Genomic DNA, 18,809 nt, shown 5'->3' on the forward strand with positions numbered 1-18,809 from the left:
TGTCCCTGCTGTCGTCTAGGTGATCAAACTGACATTTGAGGATTTTGACCTGGAGCGAGGCTATGACACCCTGACGGTGGGGGACGGCGAGGTGGTGGGAGACCAGAAGACCATCTTCCACGTGTGAGTGACTCCTTCGACCCCTATCTTTTCCCTTTAATCTTCCCTCTGTTCTCTAACTTATTCTGACTTTTACTTCGCACCACAGTCTCCTTCAGTTATTTTAATATTTTGCCACTCCATGTGATCAAATTCGGTCTTTTGCGTTCTCCTTCCTCTTCACCTTTCTTTTATTGGCACACTTGCCTTTTCTCCTCTTCCACTTCTCTGCAACAGGCAGCATCCCTCTCTTTTCCCTTTACCCTCCAGCCCTTTTCGCTCTGTTGTGCTGTTTCTCTTTCATTTCATCACCACCTGATGCAGTAGTGCATGAAAAATAGATGCTGCACCACCTTGTCAATCATCACTCTTTTCAATGTTAAAAACAAGTTCACAGCCATGTGGTTCAGCATTGCAAACTGCATATTGATTCCCCTAATGGAGTTTGTGCTAGCAGATGCTCCATAACAATTCACAGTGTGTTGTTATTAATTGTGCTGAAATTTACCACCTTAATAAAGATTTTATTGATAAATTTTTATGCGAGATGGCCTCACAGAGGTGGGAACTGGAAGGAGGTGGGAGATAAATGAGGGAGAGATTTGTGGAGGAGGGGTTTGTTTTTAAGGGGCGATCGTCCTCACTTTAATATTCTTGTGCATATACTTGTACAACACAGAAACACAGAAAACGACCTAATCGTTTCAATTAAGGACTTGCCCTCTGGACTCCCTCTTCATGATATGAAAGTAGAGTGAGCAGTTTTGTCATTGAGATCGCATGCACTCTTACACAAAAACAAACTAGAACAAATTTGGAGAATATACTGCAGCTATCAACAGTTTCATTAATTTAGGACTATATTTGTGAATCAGTGGTGCAGGCAAGTGTGTGCATCATTTAGGTTTTTTTTTTGTTGTAATTTTAAGATCAGAGGCATGTTACCATACTGCACCACAGTCATACATGTGGTGGTTAATAAGAAATGAGACACAGCCAATCAAATCCCCTCATTTTGCTTGAAAGACACTGTGCTCTGACAGTTTAATAATGGAAGGCAACTCTTTGATAAGTCTAGCTCAACGTATTTCCCACGGGGGAAATGATGTCCTTGTGTGGGAAGAACATCATTTACATGAGCAGATAGGCTACACAAACCAGTATAGTGTTTTGCTCGCAGTACAAGTATTACACACTGACCAAATGTATTAGGTTGGATGTTCCATGACATTGCCCATACCTGCAAACCTGTGTTTATAGGAAATAGAATTCATGGAAATCTATTGGTCAATCAGGCAACATATCATTTGAAAAATGAGTTACTCAGCTTTTATTAATGCAAACAATATAAAGAAAGGAGAATGCAAGGGTGAATCCCCATAATGTGGTGCAATGTGGGGCTTCTTTGGATATACTTCTTATTGCATTTTCCCTCTCACTTATTCATAGACAAATTCACAGAAACTCACCACAAATTACAAAATGGCTGCAGGAAAGGACAAAAACACAGACCCAACCTATCCAGACACCTTCCTTACTACTCCCACCATCCTTTGTGTGCCATCACTAAAATTAGATCCCCTAATCACTTACTCCACAGCTATACACTTCCTAATTAGAGTTGGGGGAATTACTATTCAAACAGGATTAAATTACTTCTGTGGCATTGACTGATCTTGCCTTCATTTTCCACTTTCTTGTCCCCAACTGTTTTGAATTAAAGGGTAAAAAAAAAAGGCTTCTCAGAGTAGAATTGCCTGCAACCATTTTAGAGCACTTTTCTTTGATGAGAAAAGTCAGATAGTTTAATATATAACTTCAGGTGTTGTTTTTTCTGCTCGCGTGAAAGTTGTTTTAATGATGCAGTAGAAGCAGGGCCTTTGGCTATTAAAGTGCTACCAAATTCTGCAGTAAGTGCAAACACTGCTTAAACTTAATTTATCCAGGTTTCACAATTGACACACCTAATGTTCTCAATAACCTTAGAACAACGTGTCCTCTTGTTGCTTTCTTTTTTTAGCCTGTCTGGAACGACCACTCCAGACCTTGTGGTCAGCACCAGTCACCTGATGTGGCTAAACTTTAAGACAGATGACACCAGTGGCTCCCTGGGATTCAAGGTGTCTTACGAAGGTAAGGGTGCTTCAAAATTTGTGATCGTCTGTCAGTGGGATGCGCCGGCTTGCTGACAGCATTTTAAAAAAAAGTAACTCTTTCTTTGAGAGTCTCGATTAGAATGTCTTTTATGGTCATTTACCCTTGTGCATTGTGACTAATTGATCAAAGCTGACAACATGGGCACTGATATATTTTGCTTCGGTTGACTCTATTATTGTCCTTGCCTGTATGGATCATCATGAGTTTAGTTTCAAGAACATAGGGGTCAGAGAAGACTGTAGTGACGCTTAATAGCTGCTTCTTTTGCATAACATGCTGCATCTCTAGATTACAGCTAGACTACAAAGAAGTACTCAGTTTAGTCAAGGATTGTCAGTGAATGGAATCCCAAATTGCTGTTTCCATTGCATATTGTGCAAATTACGCTTTGAGATTAATTGTTTATGTCATGTTCAATGCTTTGAGCCAGGACAATAAAGGTACTTATTTTGGTAAAACAGGCAATGGGCCATCGATGTAGCCTACTGCAGATAGCTGATGCTTTCGCCTAATCCTAGTGTGTTTCTGTGTGTGCGTGTAACATTATGTTTGTGTGTGTGTGTGTGTGTGTGTGTGTGTGTGTGTGTGTGTGTGTGTGTGTGTCTGGGAACATGTATTTGTGAGCTTAAAAAATGGGAGTTAAAATGTGTGTGTGCTTGCATGCATGTGTGAAGACCAGAGAGACAGAAATAAGTGACAGTGTGAGTTCGTCGATCTGTGTGTGTGTGTTCTGTCTGTCTGTGTGCATCTCTGTGAATTTGAGGAGTCTGCCAGAGTTCTTCTTCTAGATAAGTCTGCCGTTTGCCTCTCAGAAGCACAGCGAGTCTTCTCTCTTGCCCGCAGATGCTTATTTATTATCAGTAAAAATAACAGAGAAAGTGGAGCAGCATGCTAAACCAAAGTGTAATTAAAACAATGAGTTCTACTTAATGAAGGGGAAGAAACGCTTTGAACCACTTCACCTCCCAGATTGGAGCACCCAAAATCTAATTTGCATTCTCAATTACTTGTATTTTAAGCCTGATCATCAAGTGTAATTGCAAACACAGTCATTCCTGTACACACACTCCCACCTTACTCTTCAATGTGAGTGTGGATTGCACACACTCTGCAGTGGTCGCAATCACTTAACTCAAATTTTAAGTTTTTAACAGTATGCTGTTTAGAGCCCGATGAGACGGCTTTTAATGGTTGAAAGTTGGAAATGTGCCACGTGTAACTGTCTGGTGGCAAAATGTTGTTGTCGGTGCTTGAATAGGACTAATACCCACCAATAAGATATGCAAGTACTTTTGCTTAACTGCACAGTTAATGCAGTTGATATTAGTCGACATTGTCCAGATGCTGTAAACAGTCCACTTCACTAATCTGTAAGGCTTTTATTTGGTATCGGAAACATTAGTCCATAAAGCCACATTGAGATATTCTTTGCGATATTGTGTTTTACCAGTAAACTTTATTATTAAAGTCCTCTTGTCGTTTTAGGCCTTAGGAGATTGCAGTGACTTTGTTGACAATAATGTGAGTCTGAGTCCCATTACGATGCTTGGATTACTCCGGAATGTCAAACAGACAGGAACAACACATATACCATTACGTCTCTTCGCTTATTCATGAGAATCAAATGCCTTTGCACTCCTGCCTCATCTTATACACAACAAACACAGAAACACACACATACATTCACATTCTCATGTATACCAACAGACAGTCCATGCATGTACAAGCCAATGTACACATCACTTCAAAGGGCTCTTATTTATTGCCTCCATTTTCCCTCAAGTTCTAATTGTAAGGACCCATGAGGCAGAGAGGCCTCACTTGAGAAAAAGCACCGTAGGCAGTTTGAGTTCTTCAGTGTGTCTGTTAAAGTGACAAACAGTGATTGTGTGTGTGCCTGAATGCGTTTGCACATGTATGTATTTTTGTGTTTGTCCTATAGCTGTCGTGTTCTTCCAGATGTAGTTTCTGTTGGATCTTAAACATTCGCTTTAAATATTTTAATTTTCTCACCGGCCCAACTCAAAACTCGCTTTCAGCATTCCCCCCTTTTAAAGGTGACTTCGACGTGAGATCAATGAGTTGTCTTGTGAATGAGGCTGCCTCAGGACAGCCATACATCCAAACCGCAGTGAGCTCTAAATATGTGTTCTAAATGATGATCATCATTAGGACCGAGTATGGATTTATACCCAGCACCGCCCCTGGTGCGATTTAAAATCGTATTAGGCCCTGCCATCATTTCCTGGATGGATGAGCTTATTCGCTTTCTGTGTTCCCCCATCCGGATGCCTCGATAGGATGCCTCAGCATTCCCATCTGCAATATGAAACCTACGAAAAGTAGAAAGAAGAGTGAGTGAAAGAAAGATGCATAAATCTTGCGATAATGAAATTGGCGTGTGTGGTTTTAAGAAAGAAGGGTTCATGGAGGTGTGCGGGTGTGTGTGTGGGTTTGTGCATGTACCTTAAAGTGCTCACGTCAGCTTCCAACGCAAGTGTGAACGTTTATCACACAGTAAGGGGAAAGATACATTTGCAGAGGGAGAGAGAGACCGATGTGAGAGAGGTTGGCAACATAAGTGAATAACGTTTTCGGAGGATAAAGAGAAGTAAGGAGTGCTTGGTGAAAAATGAAATTGTCCTGAAATGTAATACCTGTTAAGGGACAATAAAGAAATCATATTGATTTTGATGCCATGAATTGTCTGCCTCTTCAGCCCAAAATTATCTCTTCCCTGATTCAGTCATTGCTAATATTCATTCAAGCTGCTACAGGACTGTCTTCGATGCGAAATTCCAATAAAACCAGGAACTAATGAAGCGATGACCCTGGACACTCTTCAGCTAGAGATTCATTAACCAACTAAGGTTACTGCTAAGGACATGTACCGTTAACAGCTAGTTCTCTTAGATTTCCCACTCCATGCAAACCCTCTCTATTGTGTAAGTATTTCTTCCTCATCTTGCCCTCGGTCAAGTGTGTCTTACCAAAATCTAAACCCTAAACCAGAATTCACCGAGGCACCACCACCATGACATACATCAGCTGAGCCAGCACATTTACTATTTAGTCAATAAAAGTCTCTGCCGATTGTGTTGCTACCAAAAAAAAAATATACAAAGTAGATTTAAAAGTGAAAATTGGCACAATGTTCCTGTAATAAGAGCTGGTAATAATGTAGAGTGCATCCTAGTCTGCGTGTAATGTTCACCGTATTGTTTTCCACAAGTTTGAAATGTATTTTCCTCGTCAACCCTGTGGGAAGAAAGGTGGACAATGTGCTGGTGGACAGCTCACTCTCAACCTAACAGTTGAGAGTGAGCTGCAGAATAGCATTGTACAGAACGATAAGGGAAGTCATTTTTTTGCTCTGGACTGCAGACTACATGACTGCACTGTTCTTCCAGGCTTCCACAGTCAGCAAAAGAAAAAAAAAAGAATGTAAATGGAAAAGTAAATGAATAAATTCGTTTTGGGGAAATATTTTTCAATTGGCCACCGTAGGACTTTTGCCCTGTCAAAATATAGGGTCAGACTAAATCAGTAGTGATAAGCTGAATCCACATTTTCCTGAAACAGGAATTAATGAGAAACAGCTCTATCTGATTTGATTTAGTGTGAGTTCCTGCATCTTCATATCACTTGTTGCCTATGTAGTAGTATCTTGTCAAAATCTGCTGGAGGCTACAGTCAGTAATAACCTTAAGTTGAGATGTCTCTTTTCTCTCTCCCCTACCCTCCTCTTGTATAACTAATCCATCTAGCATTCGTTAGTAAAACTGTAGAAAGGACACTTCTCATTTAAAGGACCACCATTGTGGTCCATTATGCTAAATAAATAAACAGTAGTTGTTATATAATAATAATATAAAGGTTAAAGAGAGGAGGAGAGAGAGAGAGAGAGCTTGTGTTAATTTAATTGTGACCTTTAAATGTATATCTATTGTGATTCAAACAGGAGCAGGTCTTTATTTGATTTATGAATTTATGATTTGCACACTTATCATTCTTATCTATGTATTTATTTTTACCCAAACAGAAATTGACCAAGGCAGTTGTGGAGATCCCGGAATCCCTGCGTATGGCAAGCGGGAGGGGACAAGTTTCCGTCACGGGGAACGACTCTACTTTGAGTGTCTGCCTGCCTTTGAGCTGGTGGGGAAGAAGAACATCACCTGTCAGAAGAACAACCAGTGGTCAGCTAAGAAACCCAGCTGTGTTTGTAAGTTCGTGGATACCTCATGTCATTTACATTCTACATGCACCATGTACAGACATGTGCATCGCTAATCAAGAGGAGCATAAATATGTATGTGTGTGCGCAGATGAGTGCAGAGAGGGCTGCATAATAAATGATCAGATTATCCCAACAGTTTGCCCAGCAGAGGTCGTGGATTTTGAAACATTAAGAGTGCTGATTAAGTAATTAAAGCCACGAAAGACAAACACAGAGAGTGAGAGAGTTAGAGGGTGAGGGCAAAAGGAAAAGAGAGCTGACCATGCAGATAATGGCCACTGTTTGTATTATTGATATGATAATAGGGTTGACAAAACGCTGCAGTATCTAGATGAACATCACTGAGCTGAATGACTTGCTGGCACAACCTTTGGCCAATGATAATGCTAAACATTGTTTATTTAGTCAACATTTAACAAACTATTTTAGCCATGTAGACACAATGCAGGGTGCTTGTATTCATCATCCAATATGATAATGCATTGTTTATAGCCTACTTGTTTCATTGCATATGCATTATGCAATGGAAGGAATAATTACATCCTGTAGCTAATAATTTATACGGGGAAATGGAAGAATGAAGTCATAATGAAATCACACATAGATGCAGAACTAATTGAAATGTTGAGATAAAGCCATTTACTGTATCAGTGCAAAAGGTAGAAGGCAGAAGCCTCTTCATCTCTCTCTCTTATTTAGATTTAGGATGAGAATATTAGTTATCAACATTGCTCCTGCACTGCGGGGTAAGCATTTGAATGAGATTAATGTAATCAATCATAAAAAAGGGAACCTTGGCTGCAGATTCTGATAGTTGCATTCCTATATTTGAAGCGCCAGTGCATATTTAAGTATCTCTCAAATGTGCATTTGTGAAATAAAACAGTGTTTTGTGTTACTAAGACTCGAGTCATCTTACAAATTGCCCTATAACCTTTCTGCATTATCTTTGAACTACATTCAATTTAGTTAGTGTTGATGTTGATCTCGCAATTATGTTTAAGGTTGTTGAAATTGAATTGTCTGGTCAGACAATTTGCTGCGTCCTTTAAATGCCAACCTACATAACTTTTCAAAATTGACTGTTATGTGAAACATCCTTACACAATCAATAGATCGCAGCACCTGGAAGCTAGAACAACCTGCTTTTCCATGGCCTGTCTCACCTCAAATATATGTACAAACCAAAGGACAGTTGAAGAAGTGAGGGCAAATGCCAATGACAGCCGAGAAGTGGTCTGTTTATCCCGTCAGATGTAGATATCTCCGTCATTTTCATTCCCGAGCATAAAACTTGTTTAGCCTTGACAGACCACTGTGAATGGAGCAGAAATTGTGAGTGGACTTTTCAAGGAAGGCTAAATCTGCCCAGTAACATCCAGGTATTGTGCTGTTGCCTTCTAAGCACATTCATTGGCGGTACTGGGATCAAGTGACAGCCTTGACAGTATTCAGGGAGGGAGATGAGACCATCTTTCATTTTCATTGCTAATGCTTTCCTTATAGCTAGACATTGCTTGAAAGCAGTGATTTTTCTTGTCTTGTTGTCAGATTTTGTTCGGCTTAGGCTTCCTCTATGCCCGTTTCATTCCACAAGGATTTCTTATATAAGATTTTCTTTCTAGTGGGTTCTTATTCTTATATAATGGTAGATAAATAGTTCAAGTTTGCCACAAACAACCTCTTCTAAAATAATGTCATGGGCAAGTTTCACACACTTATTTCCTTCAATAAAATGTATCAAATCAGATTATCTTGTAGTCAGCAAAAGTAAATAGAATCATCCCTTATGTTTTTCCAGTCTCCTTAACAATACTCAGTTGCTTTGTTTTATTTCTATTTCTCTCCATTCCTCTCTGGCTATATCTCTGTATTCCTTTTATAGTTTCCTGTTTCTTCAACTTTACCACTCCATCCGGGGTGCTGCTGTCTCCCAACTACCCTCAGGAGTACGGCAACAATATGCACTGTGTGTGGTTGATCATCACCAACCCGGAAAGCCGCATCAATCTGGCCTTCAACGACCTCAGCATGGAGAAACAGTTTGACTTCCTGTCGATAAAAGATGGTGGAAAGGTAGTGTTGAATTAGAAGCTGTATTTCACAGTTACTTTGAATAGCTATTTTTGCATCAACAACTATTGCAATGTCGATCAGTCACTGTGCATGTCAGTAGGAGAAGCAGGCTGTATAAATACGTGTACGAGCTAAACCCGTCTTCCAGCATCATTGGACTTGCTAGCCCTTCTGTCTACCTCCCCATAGCAGCTGTTTACTCTCTGACTTCTTTTTAAGCTGATGATACCTTTAATCTTCTGTCAGGCTGAGTCTCCTATCTTGGGTACCTTTTCCGGTGACGCCCTACCTCCTCCTATAACAACTAGTGCCCATGTGGCCCGGCTGGAGTTTCTGACTGACCACACCTACACAAACAGAGGCTTTAACATCACGTTTACAAGTAGGTATTGAGTGGTAAAGTAAAATATATAAAGGGAAGTCTTTAAAGCTTATCACAAAATCGGTACTGACTGGATGTTTAATATATTGTTTGTACATATGTACTGTACAGTATCTGTACGTGTGTGTGTGTGTGTGTGTGTGTGTGTGTGTGTGTGTGTGTGTGTAGGTGCATGGATGAATCGTCTGCCACATCTATGTCTCCCTCAGACTGCATAAACCCTTTCAGCAATCAGCAACACATTCTTTGCACACACATTGTCGCATAGAGAAATGACTAAAACCCTGTCTTTATTGTATAAATAGAGACTTGACATCTAAATAAAAACCCTAACAAAGACACCGGATCCTTACCTGACAGATACATTGCGGCAGTGCTCATTATATTCTATTCTGGGTAGTTGCTGACTTGTGAGGAAATTCCAGATGGGTTTTGTACTCTGACGCAGTAACCGTTGGCTGCATGCTGGTAAACCCATTTCTTGGATATACTGTACCATGAGGGTTTGGCAGTGGCAGTGCATTCATTGCATATGCATCATTTTGTAATGAGCCTGATCTTTGCATTTTTACACATCCCAAATTAGATATTTCCTTCCATGGTGTCTAACCCTAACCCTATAAAGCCACAAAGATTAATAGTAATGTTTAAGGTGCCGTTGGGAGGTTTTTCTCAATACGATTTGGTACTAAATTTAGTAGAAGTGACTCACTTTAATGAAGGCAATAAAGTGTTATTTTTACTTTTACTGTTTGGTGCTTTTGTATGATCTTCTTTGTACTGCTCACCCTGAGTTTACCACATCATTACAGAGTTATCCATCTGCTTGGGGGGAGCATTTCATTAGTTTATTGTATTAATACAATAATAAAGTGTCCAGTCCACATGGACTTACAGTATAAGACAACAGAAATACTGTCCTGGTGGTAAGAGACAACAACATAACTTCTCACATTCAAATAACCTTTTCTTGTCCGAAGCTTGACAAATAAAATCTGCCACAAAAAAAAAAAAAGTTCCCTAAAATGCAACTCACGTTTTTTTTGGAATCATTCAACCAAAAGAACTCATCTGCAATAAAGGATATTTTACTAAGGCATGTCACCCTTAAATCATCATATAATGAGCAGTAGAACATGAAATGGACTTCATCAATCTCATCTAATGCTGTCTGTTTCTATTACTAACTGCAATGTACCTGAACGTAACTGTGCACACAGAAATATCCATGCCTTTTGGTTAACTGCTTCACATATGGCGCTACTCTAATAATCGTTTATCATGAGCATGTATGTTCATAGGTTAGGTTTGTACCAATCATAATCAGCCATCTCTCATTGGACTTAAAAAACAATGTGTGCTGACCATGATAGTTATTGTAACCTTTTTAACAAAAAAAAGTATAGATACAGGGACGTCCATGCAGAGAGTCCCAGTTAAAGATCATCCCACATGGATGTCTGGTGTTTGGAGGTGCATTATTACAGCACTAAGGTCGAATAGCTAATGACGTATGACACAGTTTTCTGTCATTTCTGGGCCTACAAACTTCATACCTGCTACGTAGCTGATAATATTTAGAGAAACTCTTCAACACAGTGTTAGTAATTAACAAAGTGAATGTTTTCTTTGTGTGATCATTTGATTCATTACACTGTGGTAGCTGGTATGTAAAATTGCAATGCACTCTGAGGACTCATCCTGTATTCTGTTTCTAGTTCCTAAAATGCTGGTGCTCTAGCTAAAATAACATACGTCAGCCTACCCAGAGGGCGTTTGGGACCTTGCTCTTGCTCATTTGCAGACATGTCATCAAGCCAACCCAGGTGCCTCTGTAAAGCTGCAAATGGGGACAACACATGGCAACTGATGCATTAATTAGCGAGTTAGATGAATAAATAAATTACCAATGCAGCATGGTGAATGAATGTCAAGACCGGTTAATTGAAGATGACGGTCTGTTCCTGAAAACAGTGTCATCTAACTGCAGGATTGTTTTTTGGTGGGGGGTTTTGGTGCTGAGCGGACAACTTCCATCATTCATGCTAATTAAGCACATGCCAAACTGTATTGAGGGGATTTTTGGCACTTTAATAAATAGGATGATCGTGATGGATGAGGTGTGGCTGGCACTCTGTTTGGGTCCAATGGATACAGAAGAGGGATTCATCAACACCTACACGTGTCACCTAACTGTGTGCATGTACAAGAGTGAGAGCGAGAGAGTAAGTGAGAGAGATAGTGGTGCAGGTGATGTATTTGTTTACATGCCTTGTTCCAGGGTTATGCCTCTTCTTGTGTGGCTGCGTTTCTTCGAGGCCTTTCTAACTGGTTCCTGCTTGATGGATAAAATCTTGAGGACGTTAGAAAACAATTTTTCCCTGTTGTGTTTACTCCACGTATCAACAGTGTCATCTGGCCTGATGATCTGCATACGGTGTTGTTTCCCACCCTCTGTAATCACTGCAGCATATTGAATCAATGTGACTCACTAAGTGAAACAAATTTTCTCTCGTTAAATGCTGGCATTGCTAAATGCTGACAGTAGGGGAAAAAAGTTTTGTCCAGAAACTAAGGTAATTATTTTAGAATCTCTATGGAAACTAGCATCTTTGCACGGAAAATGTAATGTGTGACAAGGATTAATACCTGCCGAATTACAGGTGAGCTGTTCTCTCTCTCTCTTGTGTTTTCAACAAGAGGGCACTTCATTTTTTGTAACAGTATTTGAACACTGACACTTCACACCTTTGTGTTCTCCTTCACACTAACCCTATCTCCTCTCTGTATGTCCAACAGCATTTCGTCACAACGAATGCCCAGACCCAGGTGTGCCAGTTAATGGGAAACGCTTTGGTGAGAGCCTTCAGCTGGGCAGTTCAATCTCATTCCTGTGCGAGGAGGGCTTTGTTAAGACCCACGGCTCGCAAACCATCTCTTGCATTCTCAAGGATGGCAACGTGGTATGGGATAATGCAGTTCCCCGCTGTGAGGGTGAGTAAACAAGTGTTACCCTTCATGACAGCCATCTTACAACAGGTTTTGGATGCTTGTTGCCTAACCGGAACATTTTAACGACTCTCTCCAGCATTTTTTATTTTTTTCCATCACGTAGCATGAGATGAAACCTATTACTGGGGACACACTTGGGTGTTACTGATACAGTTTTTTAATATTAGTAAATATGAATTAGATAAATGTGGGATTTATTCCGTGCTGTATATTTTATCCAATGTCACACATTGCAGTTGAGCTGGCATAGTTAGCTGTGTGGCTCTGAAAAATCCAGATATAGCCAGGGTAATGATCCAAAAGGGTGCAAAGTCATTAAGAGGAAGATGTGCATATATTTTGATTTGAAAGCATTTGTTCCATGGTCGAGCATCTCATTAGCCCGGTGCCCACTGTGTTATAGGTTATCTACAACTGTTCTAAACCATGATATTGGAATATGGTTTTTTTATGTTAACTGTGGCTAATAATTTAGCCTCACTGCATCTCAGGATTGTAAAGAGATTATATCTTCTGCACACCCAACTATTGAATGGATTATTGTTGATAAACGAGAGGAGAAGAAATCAATCTAAATAGATTTGCTGATTCCTTTGGGATGCATTCATTCTTTATATTTTACATCTGTTGCAGATATAATTAATTATTGTCATCAACAATATTTATAATAACAATAATAATTCATGCTTATGGCAGACATCACAACGATCTGACTAAAGGGTGGTGATTGCTGGTGGTGATACAGAAGCTTTGTTCTTTCAAGTATCTGTTGCTGCAGACATCCTGTGCTTGTAAGCAGGTTGCTGAACCATCCATTTACCCCTCTCTGACTCAATATCAATAAACTATTTCCAGCAAATCAGAAAGACCAATAGAGCTGGTCAAAGCTAAAAGGAAGTTAGGCGTTAACCAGCTTAGGCTCTTGGACACCAGCATCGTAGCACATTTAGCACAGACATGGTTAGGGCTCTAAGGGGCCTAATCAGGCTCACTATTCAAGATACGCAAAGCAGAAAGCATTATGAAAACATGTCACTTCCCCCTGTGTGACACAGCAGCGTTGTATTCCTCTGAGACCATCTATCATACCCCTGCGTTTGTAGCGTAATGCGTTTTATAGATGTCCTTCAGTATGCTGAGTTGGCTGATTAAATCATTCCACTTCAAAGGGAGCGAGGAGCTGGCACTGTAACTAAGCCCTCCACTGTGCCTGTGTGTTCTGGTTAGGGATAGGCAGTTACAGAGATGTACAGCAAAGTGAGCAGTAACAGAGGGGTATGGGAGAGGGGTCGATGTGCTCAAGTGTCTTTTTTGTGCTGGCGATCAAAGATGTTCTCTTTTCTCTGTTTGATGGGGACGACAGCAGCACTTTTGCAGGAAGGGTTTGATGACAGATTTAGAGACAAAGCGGATAGGAGAGGAAACATATGCATACACATGGATATGCAATGCATGCCCGTGTGCACAGATGCACACATACGATGAATAGGTGTGTTCCTAGGAGAAACGGTTAACCTTGAAGTGAGCTCTCACCAATTTACATTAGATAGACCCTGGCACTAAAAGAAATGGGATGAGCCCCAGCTGATGCATGGGATCTCCTATGGACATTGTCATATATCAGATGGGAAAAGACATGCATAATTCAATCTCTATTTGTTCCGTCTCTCCGTATCTTCTTTCTCTCCATTAGCCCCATGTGGAGGGGATTTGAAGGCTCCCAGTGGAATCATCCTCTCCCCTGGCTGGCCAGAACTCTATAAGGAGGCCCTCAACTGTGAATGGATCATTGAGGCTCCTCCAGGCTACCCCATCAAGATCATCTTCGACAAGTGAGTCACCCGGTTAACTTCTTCTGTGTCATTTTTTTTCTTCTTCTTTTCTCTCTGAGTGAGCTTGGATTTTATTTTATTTTACCTTCTCACAATCTTAGCAGCTACCTCGCTGCTTTCTGTCACTTTTTTCATCTCTTCCTCTTCCCTTTCTGTCAGTAATGCAGTAGATCTAATGCACATTAACATAAACCCCCAACTACGATAACATTATGTTTTATTTAGCTGTTTGATATCCCCCTTCCTGAAGATCCACAGATATCCTTACGTACACACACGGTTGTAAATGTATTCATTCATATGGAATGCATATTTAAGTGGATCTGATCTGTCAAGGGGAACCGCAGAGATGAGAGAGAACTGAATCTGTCCTGATGTTTCAGTGAGAGACAGAGGGACATACAGTCGTACCATCAAACGCTACATTAGCGTTCCACTAAGGCTCATCCTTGTGAGCCCATCTCATCATCGTTCCTGCCACGATAGCACAGCATGCAAAATGAATACAACATAAATGTTTGTTGTTGTTTAATTTTTATGTAACATCAATAAAATATCACAAACCGCTTCATTTAGATGACATGGTACTGAAACTAAGCAATTTATTCATGGCTTTGAAGATGAAGTGGCTCTGGCAGCAAAGGCAGAAACACACAACAAGCATGCACATGCACACACACACACACACACACACACACACACACACACATAAAAACACATGCATACATGCTACAATGACGCACTCACCAAACCGTGCCAAAGGATTTAAAAACTCAGCATGTGCAAATTAAAAATGATTTGATTTAAATCTAAGTTTTCGAATGTTGGTTAATTAAAAGCAAAATGTTGACTTAAAGAAATCCATACTGTGGTCAAAATCGTTTAAATTACTGTCTATTCATCCGAGAAAAGCATCATTCAAGCACAAATCTCTTAAATGGCCAAATGTTGAAAAGCTAATAATCTTTAGTTTTTTTAGGAAAAGCTATTGTTATGGAATATAGTATTGCCCATTTACCCAAAAGCAGATTAACCCGCTTGGGGGCCCAGGGCAGAAATGAGCTATAGGCCTTATCGACCTCTTGTTTGCAGTAAGTTGGTCCTTGGCTTTTAGGGTCTGTGTACCCAGGACATTTGCTCACTATGTCTGGTAGGTAGTCCAGACTAGCACTATAGCCCGCTGATCAGAATTACCAATGAAACGCAGACTAGAGAAATTAAACCACGGTTATATTTACACAAATACAGCGAGCAAAAAGCACATTTTTACAGTCAAACTAAAACAAAAGCTGTCTGTATGTAGACCAGCTGTTTAGCTTAGTTCACCACATATCTTAAAATCCTTGAGAAATGATCTACTGACTGAGACAAAGCAGTCCCACCTCCCTCTACCAGCGGTACCTGCAAGCAGTAACATCAGCAGAAGGAGGATAGAAGACAGCGTGAATGACTGATACTGACTAATGTCTTTGTTCCTCCTTCCTGCTAATCTTCACTCAGGAACATGATTTCATTTATTGACATTTTAGATTTGTTTCCAGTAAGATATGAATTACTTTTCATCGTGACTTTGCTGGTGTACACATCACTGCTTCTGCTCTCGAAACAACATTCAATTATATGGAAATAAATTCTAATCCTATTCCACCTTTATTATTTTTAAAATAATGATATATATAAAAGCGATTATTTGGTAATGAGTTTTGATAAAGAACCGAACCAATTGTGTGACCATATGTATTTGCATCACGATACAAATACTGTATTATTTTTTCTTTTTATGTGAAGCATAAAACCCTTTCTTTCAAATTATCTGTTCTCAGGTTCCGCACAGAGGTCAACTATGACATCCTTGAGGTGCGCGATGGACGTTTTCCCTCTTCACCTTTAATTGGTAGCTACCAGGGTACCCAGGTTCCCCAGTTCCTCATTAGCACCTCCAGCTTCCTGTATCTCCTCTTCTCGACTGACAAGAGCCACTCGGACATCGGCTTCCGCATACGTTACGAAAGTAAGGGCTTAGAGTTGTGTGTGAACTTAATAACACAGAGTGAAACCTACACCTAAAGATACAGAATAGATATACTGTAAAGGGAGGACTCATTTACCCATGCTTCACAGACCCTAATAGAAACAAATCTATTATAATACGGAGCTAATCAGAGACAGCAGCTGAAAGCCTTGTTCACCGTACAAGTAAAAGCTATACAGTCTTGGTTGTAAATACAATCTCTGTAGGCTCTCAATTTCACCATGAAGTTGTTCGTATTACATCACCTATAATTAGAAAGTAAATGGGGTGGGATTGTTCTTGCAGCTATCTCTTCCTTGGCGCACAATACCATGCTCAAAATTCCATATGCACTTGCGGGCACCCACGCACACCGGTCATCACTCATGCTGTAAATCCAACCCTTAAAGCAGTGCTGTCCTCATTTCTACCTGTGTGGCTGACACTGGTAACCTTTTGCACTTTCTCTGTGATGAATTGCTGCAAAGCTTCAATAATTCACTACGAGTGTTACTTAGGCAGAAACTACGCAAGGTGGAGCGGGAAAGAGAGCTGGAACTTCTCATTTGTTTATTCCTGTTCAAAAAGGATGTTCAAGTTAATTATTTATCAGGATTGCTTTCGGAGAGCAAGCTTTCTTTTAACAGTTCTAACCTCAACTTGACCTATTGGAAACAGGGTATGAGCCTAATTACACTGCAAGCAGGTGGACTTTCAATATCTGTGTCTCTGTGTAACTTTTTCTCTTTTTTTGTCCCGTTCCTTTCTAGCCTTGCAGCTACAGTCAGATCATTGCGTGGACCCTGGTATACCTGTCAACGGACAGCGACATGGAAATGACTTCTATGTGGGCGCTTTGGTAACATTTAGCTGTGATGCGGGTTACACACTTAGTGACACGGAGCCTTTAGAGTGTGAACCCAATTTTCAGTGGAGCCGCCCCCTGCCTAGCTGTGATGGTACGTTCCATAATATTGACCTAGAAATGAATAGTCTCCTGCCAGATTTCATCCTATTCATAGACGGGATTAAAGCTACATTCATTGTTGTATGTTATTCCAGATGAAACAGGAGAAATCTTTTCGAGGACTTTGCTTCATATTGCATCACATTTAAATTCCTATATATGTCTGAGTTATTATAAAATCCATTTAAGATAACGTATCTTTCAGCAACTCTTGTTTTAGGCTTTAAAAGTTTCGGGCTCATTTCATCATAAATGTTTTATATGTAGGGCCTTGAGCTTCCCCTTTGATGTTTCCCTTTTTCCTCATCTGTAAATGCTTTTATATTTAAGGACAGTATTGATTTCTGCCCACTCTGTAATGATATTGATGATACCACTCTCTCCTTTTTATGCCGTCTTGAAGGGCACCTCTTGTAAAATGTATTTTACCGCATTGTAAATGCACAGACAAGTTTTGCTATTTTTTGGGGACATTTTATTTCTGTCTTCATCCACTTTGTTTTGCCCTCTGATTTTGCCTCTCCTCTCATTTCTCTCCATCGTCCATCGCTCGCTGTACCCATTCGCCCTGTGTCGTCAGCATTGTGTGGAGGTTATATCCAAGGCAACTTTGGCACCATCCTGTCACCTGGCTTCCCGGACTTCTACCCTCACAACCTGAACTGCACATGGCTAATCGAGACCTCCCATGGCAAAGGTTAGCAGAGGAATTCCGTGTAAACACATGCAGCAGTCAAATTCAATTTCCCTTACAATGTCATTTCCCCCTACTGAGTGGCCTTTTTATTTTGCCTAACATGCTGTCTCTGTAAGACGCGCTGAGAGGCTGGCCTAAGGCTACAGTGACAAGGGACGGTGCTCCAGTCATTTCACCTTTGGTAGAGATGCTCTCTATGCCTGGGTGTAATGCGTTTGATAAGTAGTGGAGAGGGACGATAGAGAATTGATGCTCCATGCATTATGAAACTGAAAATGTTTTGTTGACTTCAGCCTATTTGAAGTGAAAATAGGATTTAGTTGTCTTTAGTTTTTTGAATTCCAACTTGCAGGAGTTAATTATTTGGACATATATGATAATGGAAATTCCATTTAATATTATTCTAATTTACTTATGTAAAGGTCATGCATGAAAATGTAATATTAAAAGCTAATTTTACCAGTTGATCTTTCTTCCTCTCTTATTCAGGTGTCCAATTCACCTTCCACACCTTCCACCTCGAGAGCCCTCACGACCATTTGTTGGTGACAGAGAATGGCAGCTTTTCTCAGCCCCTGTGGAGGCTGACGGGCTCCACACTGCCCGTGACTCTCAGTGCAGGCCTATTTGGAAACTACACGGCTCAGATCCGCTTTCTTTCCGACTTCTCTGTTTCCTACGAGGGATTCAACATCACTTTCTCTGGTAAGATTGGATTTGAGTATTCAAAATGCTAAGAGACGAAAAGAGGGATAGCTAAAACAAGTGCTGATCACAGTATTGAGACATGCACATTTTAGACGGGGCTGATGCCGAGAGGTTAAGCACTGAAGGGGTTATGGCTACAAAAATAACCCTAACTTTGAACTTGATTCATGACTTCATTACATTACTAGAACTTTAATCTAAAGCAATTTACTCACTGCACTCAAATTGGCATGTACACATGTCACACAGAACTGCGAATGCAACCTCCCTACAAGAGTAGAACTGCAGGATTACGTAACCACATGAACTCTCATGAACAATACAAACAAAAGACATATCTTTTCTAGCCATAACCCATGGAGTATGGAACAGAGACTTGCCTTAACCTTTTAAATACAAGGGTATGTTTTTACACAAACAGGTATGCTTATTTAAGAGGAGCCCACCATAAACAACAAGCAAATATTTATCTAAGTATGCATTCTAGAAATATGTAATTGCAGCCACTCGAGAGTGAATTATGAAATCGTTAACATCCAGAGAATTGATTCATTTTAAATGAATCAATTAGGATAGAGCACAGATGGGCCTCTACCCACTGAGAGCATCATTTCACCTCCTTTTGCTC

The 18,809-nt window shown here is 40.3% G+C and overlaps 1 protein-coding gene across 1 annotated transcript in view; it reads left to right on the top strand.

Moving 5' to 3' along the window:
- The window catches only part of csmd2 (CUB and Sushi multiple domains 2), a 228,439-nt gene that overhangs the window by 117,788 nt on the left and 91,842 nt on the right, over positions 1–18,809 (top strand). Inside the window, exons 11-21 of the mRNA XM_068710960.1 lie at positions 20–123; positions 2,120–2,232; positions 6,299–6,481; positions 8,382–8,572; positions 8,819–8,954; positions 11,754–11,948; positions 13,660–13,798; positions 15,622–15,809; positions 16,580–16,768; positions 17,357–17,473; positions 17,963–18,178. Coding sequence (XP_068567061.1) covers positions 20–123; positions 2,120–2,232; positions 6,299–6,481; positions 8,382–8,572; positions 8,819–8,954; positions 11,754–11,948; positions 13,660–13,798; positions 15,622–15,809; positions 16,580–16,768; positions 17,357–17,473; positions 17,963–18,178 — 1,771 coding nt within the window. The remainder of the gene's footprint in view (positions 1–19; positions 124–2,119; positions 2,233–6,298; positions 6,482–8,381; positions 8,573–8,818; positions 8,955–11,753; positions 11,949–13,659; positions 13,799–15,621; positions 15,810–16,579; positions 16,769–17,356; positions 17,474–17,962; positions 18,179–18,809) is intronic.

The sequence above is a fragment of the Cebidichthys violaceus genome, unplaced genomic scaffold (genome assembly GCF_023349555.1).
Source record: "Cebidichthys violaceus isolate CVI_PGR_0920_01 unplaced genomic scaffold, fCebVio1.0.p SCAF_16, whole genome shotgun sequence".
Classification (NCBI taxonomy): domain Eukaryota; kingdom Metazoa; phylum Chordata; class Actinopteri; order Perciformes; family Stichaeidae; genus Cebidichthys; species Cebidichthys violaceus.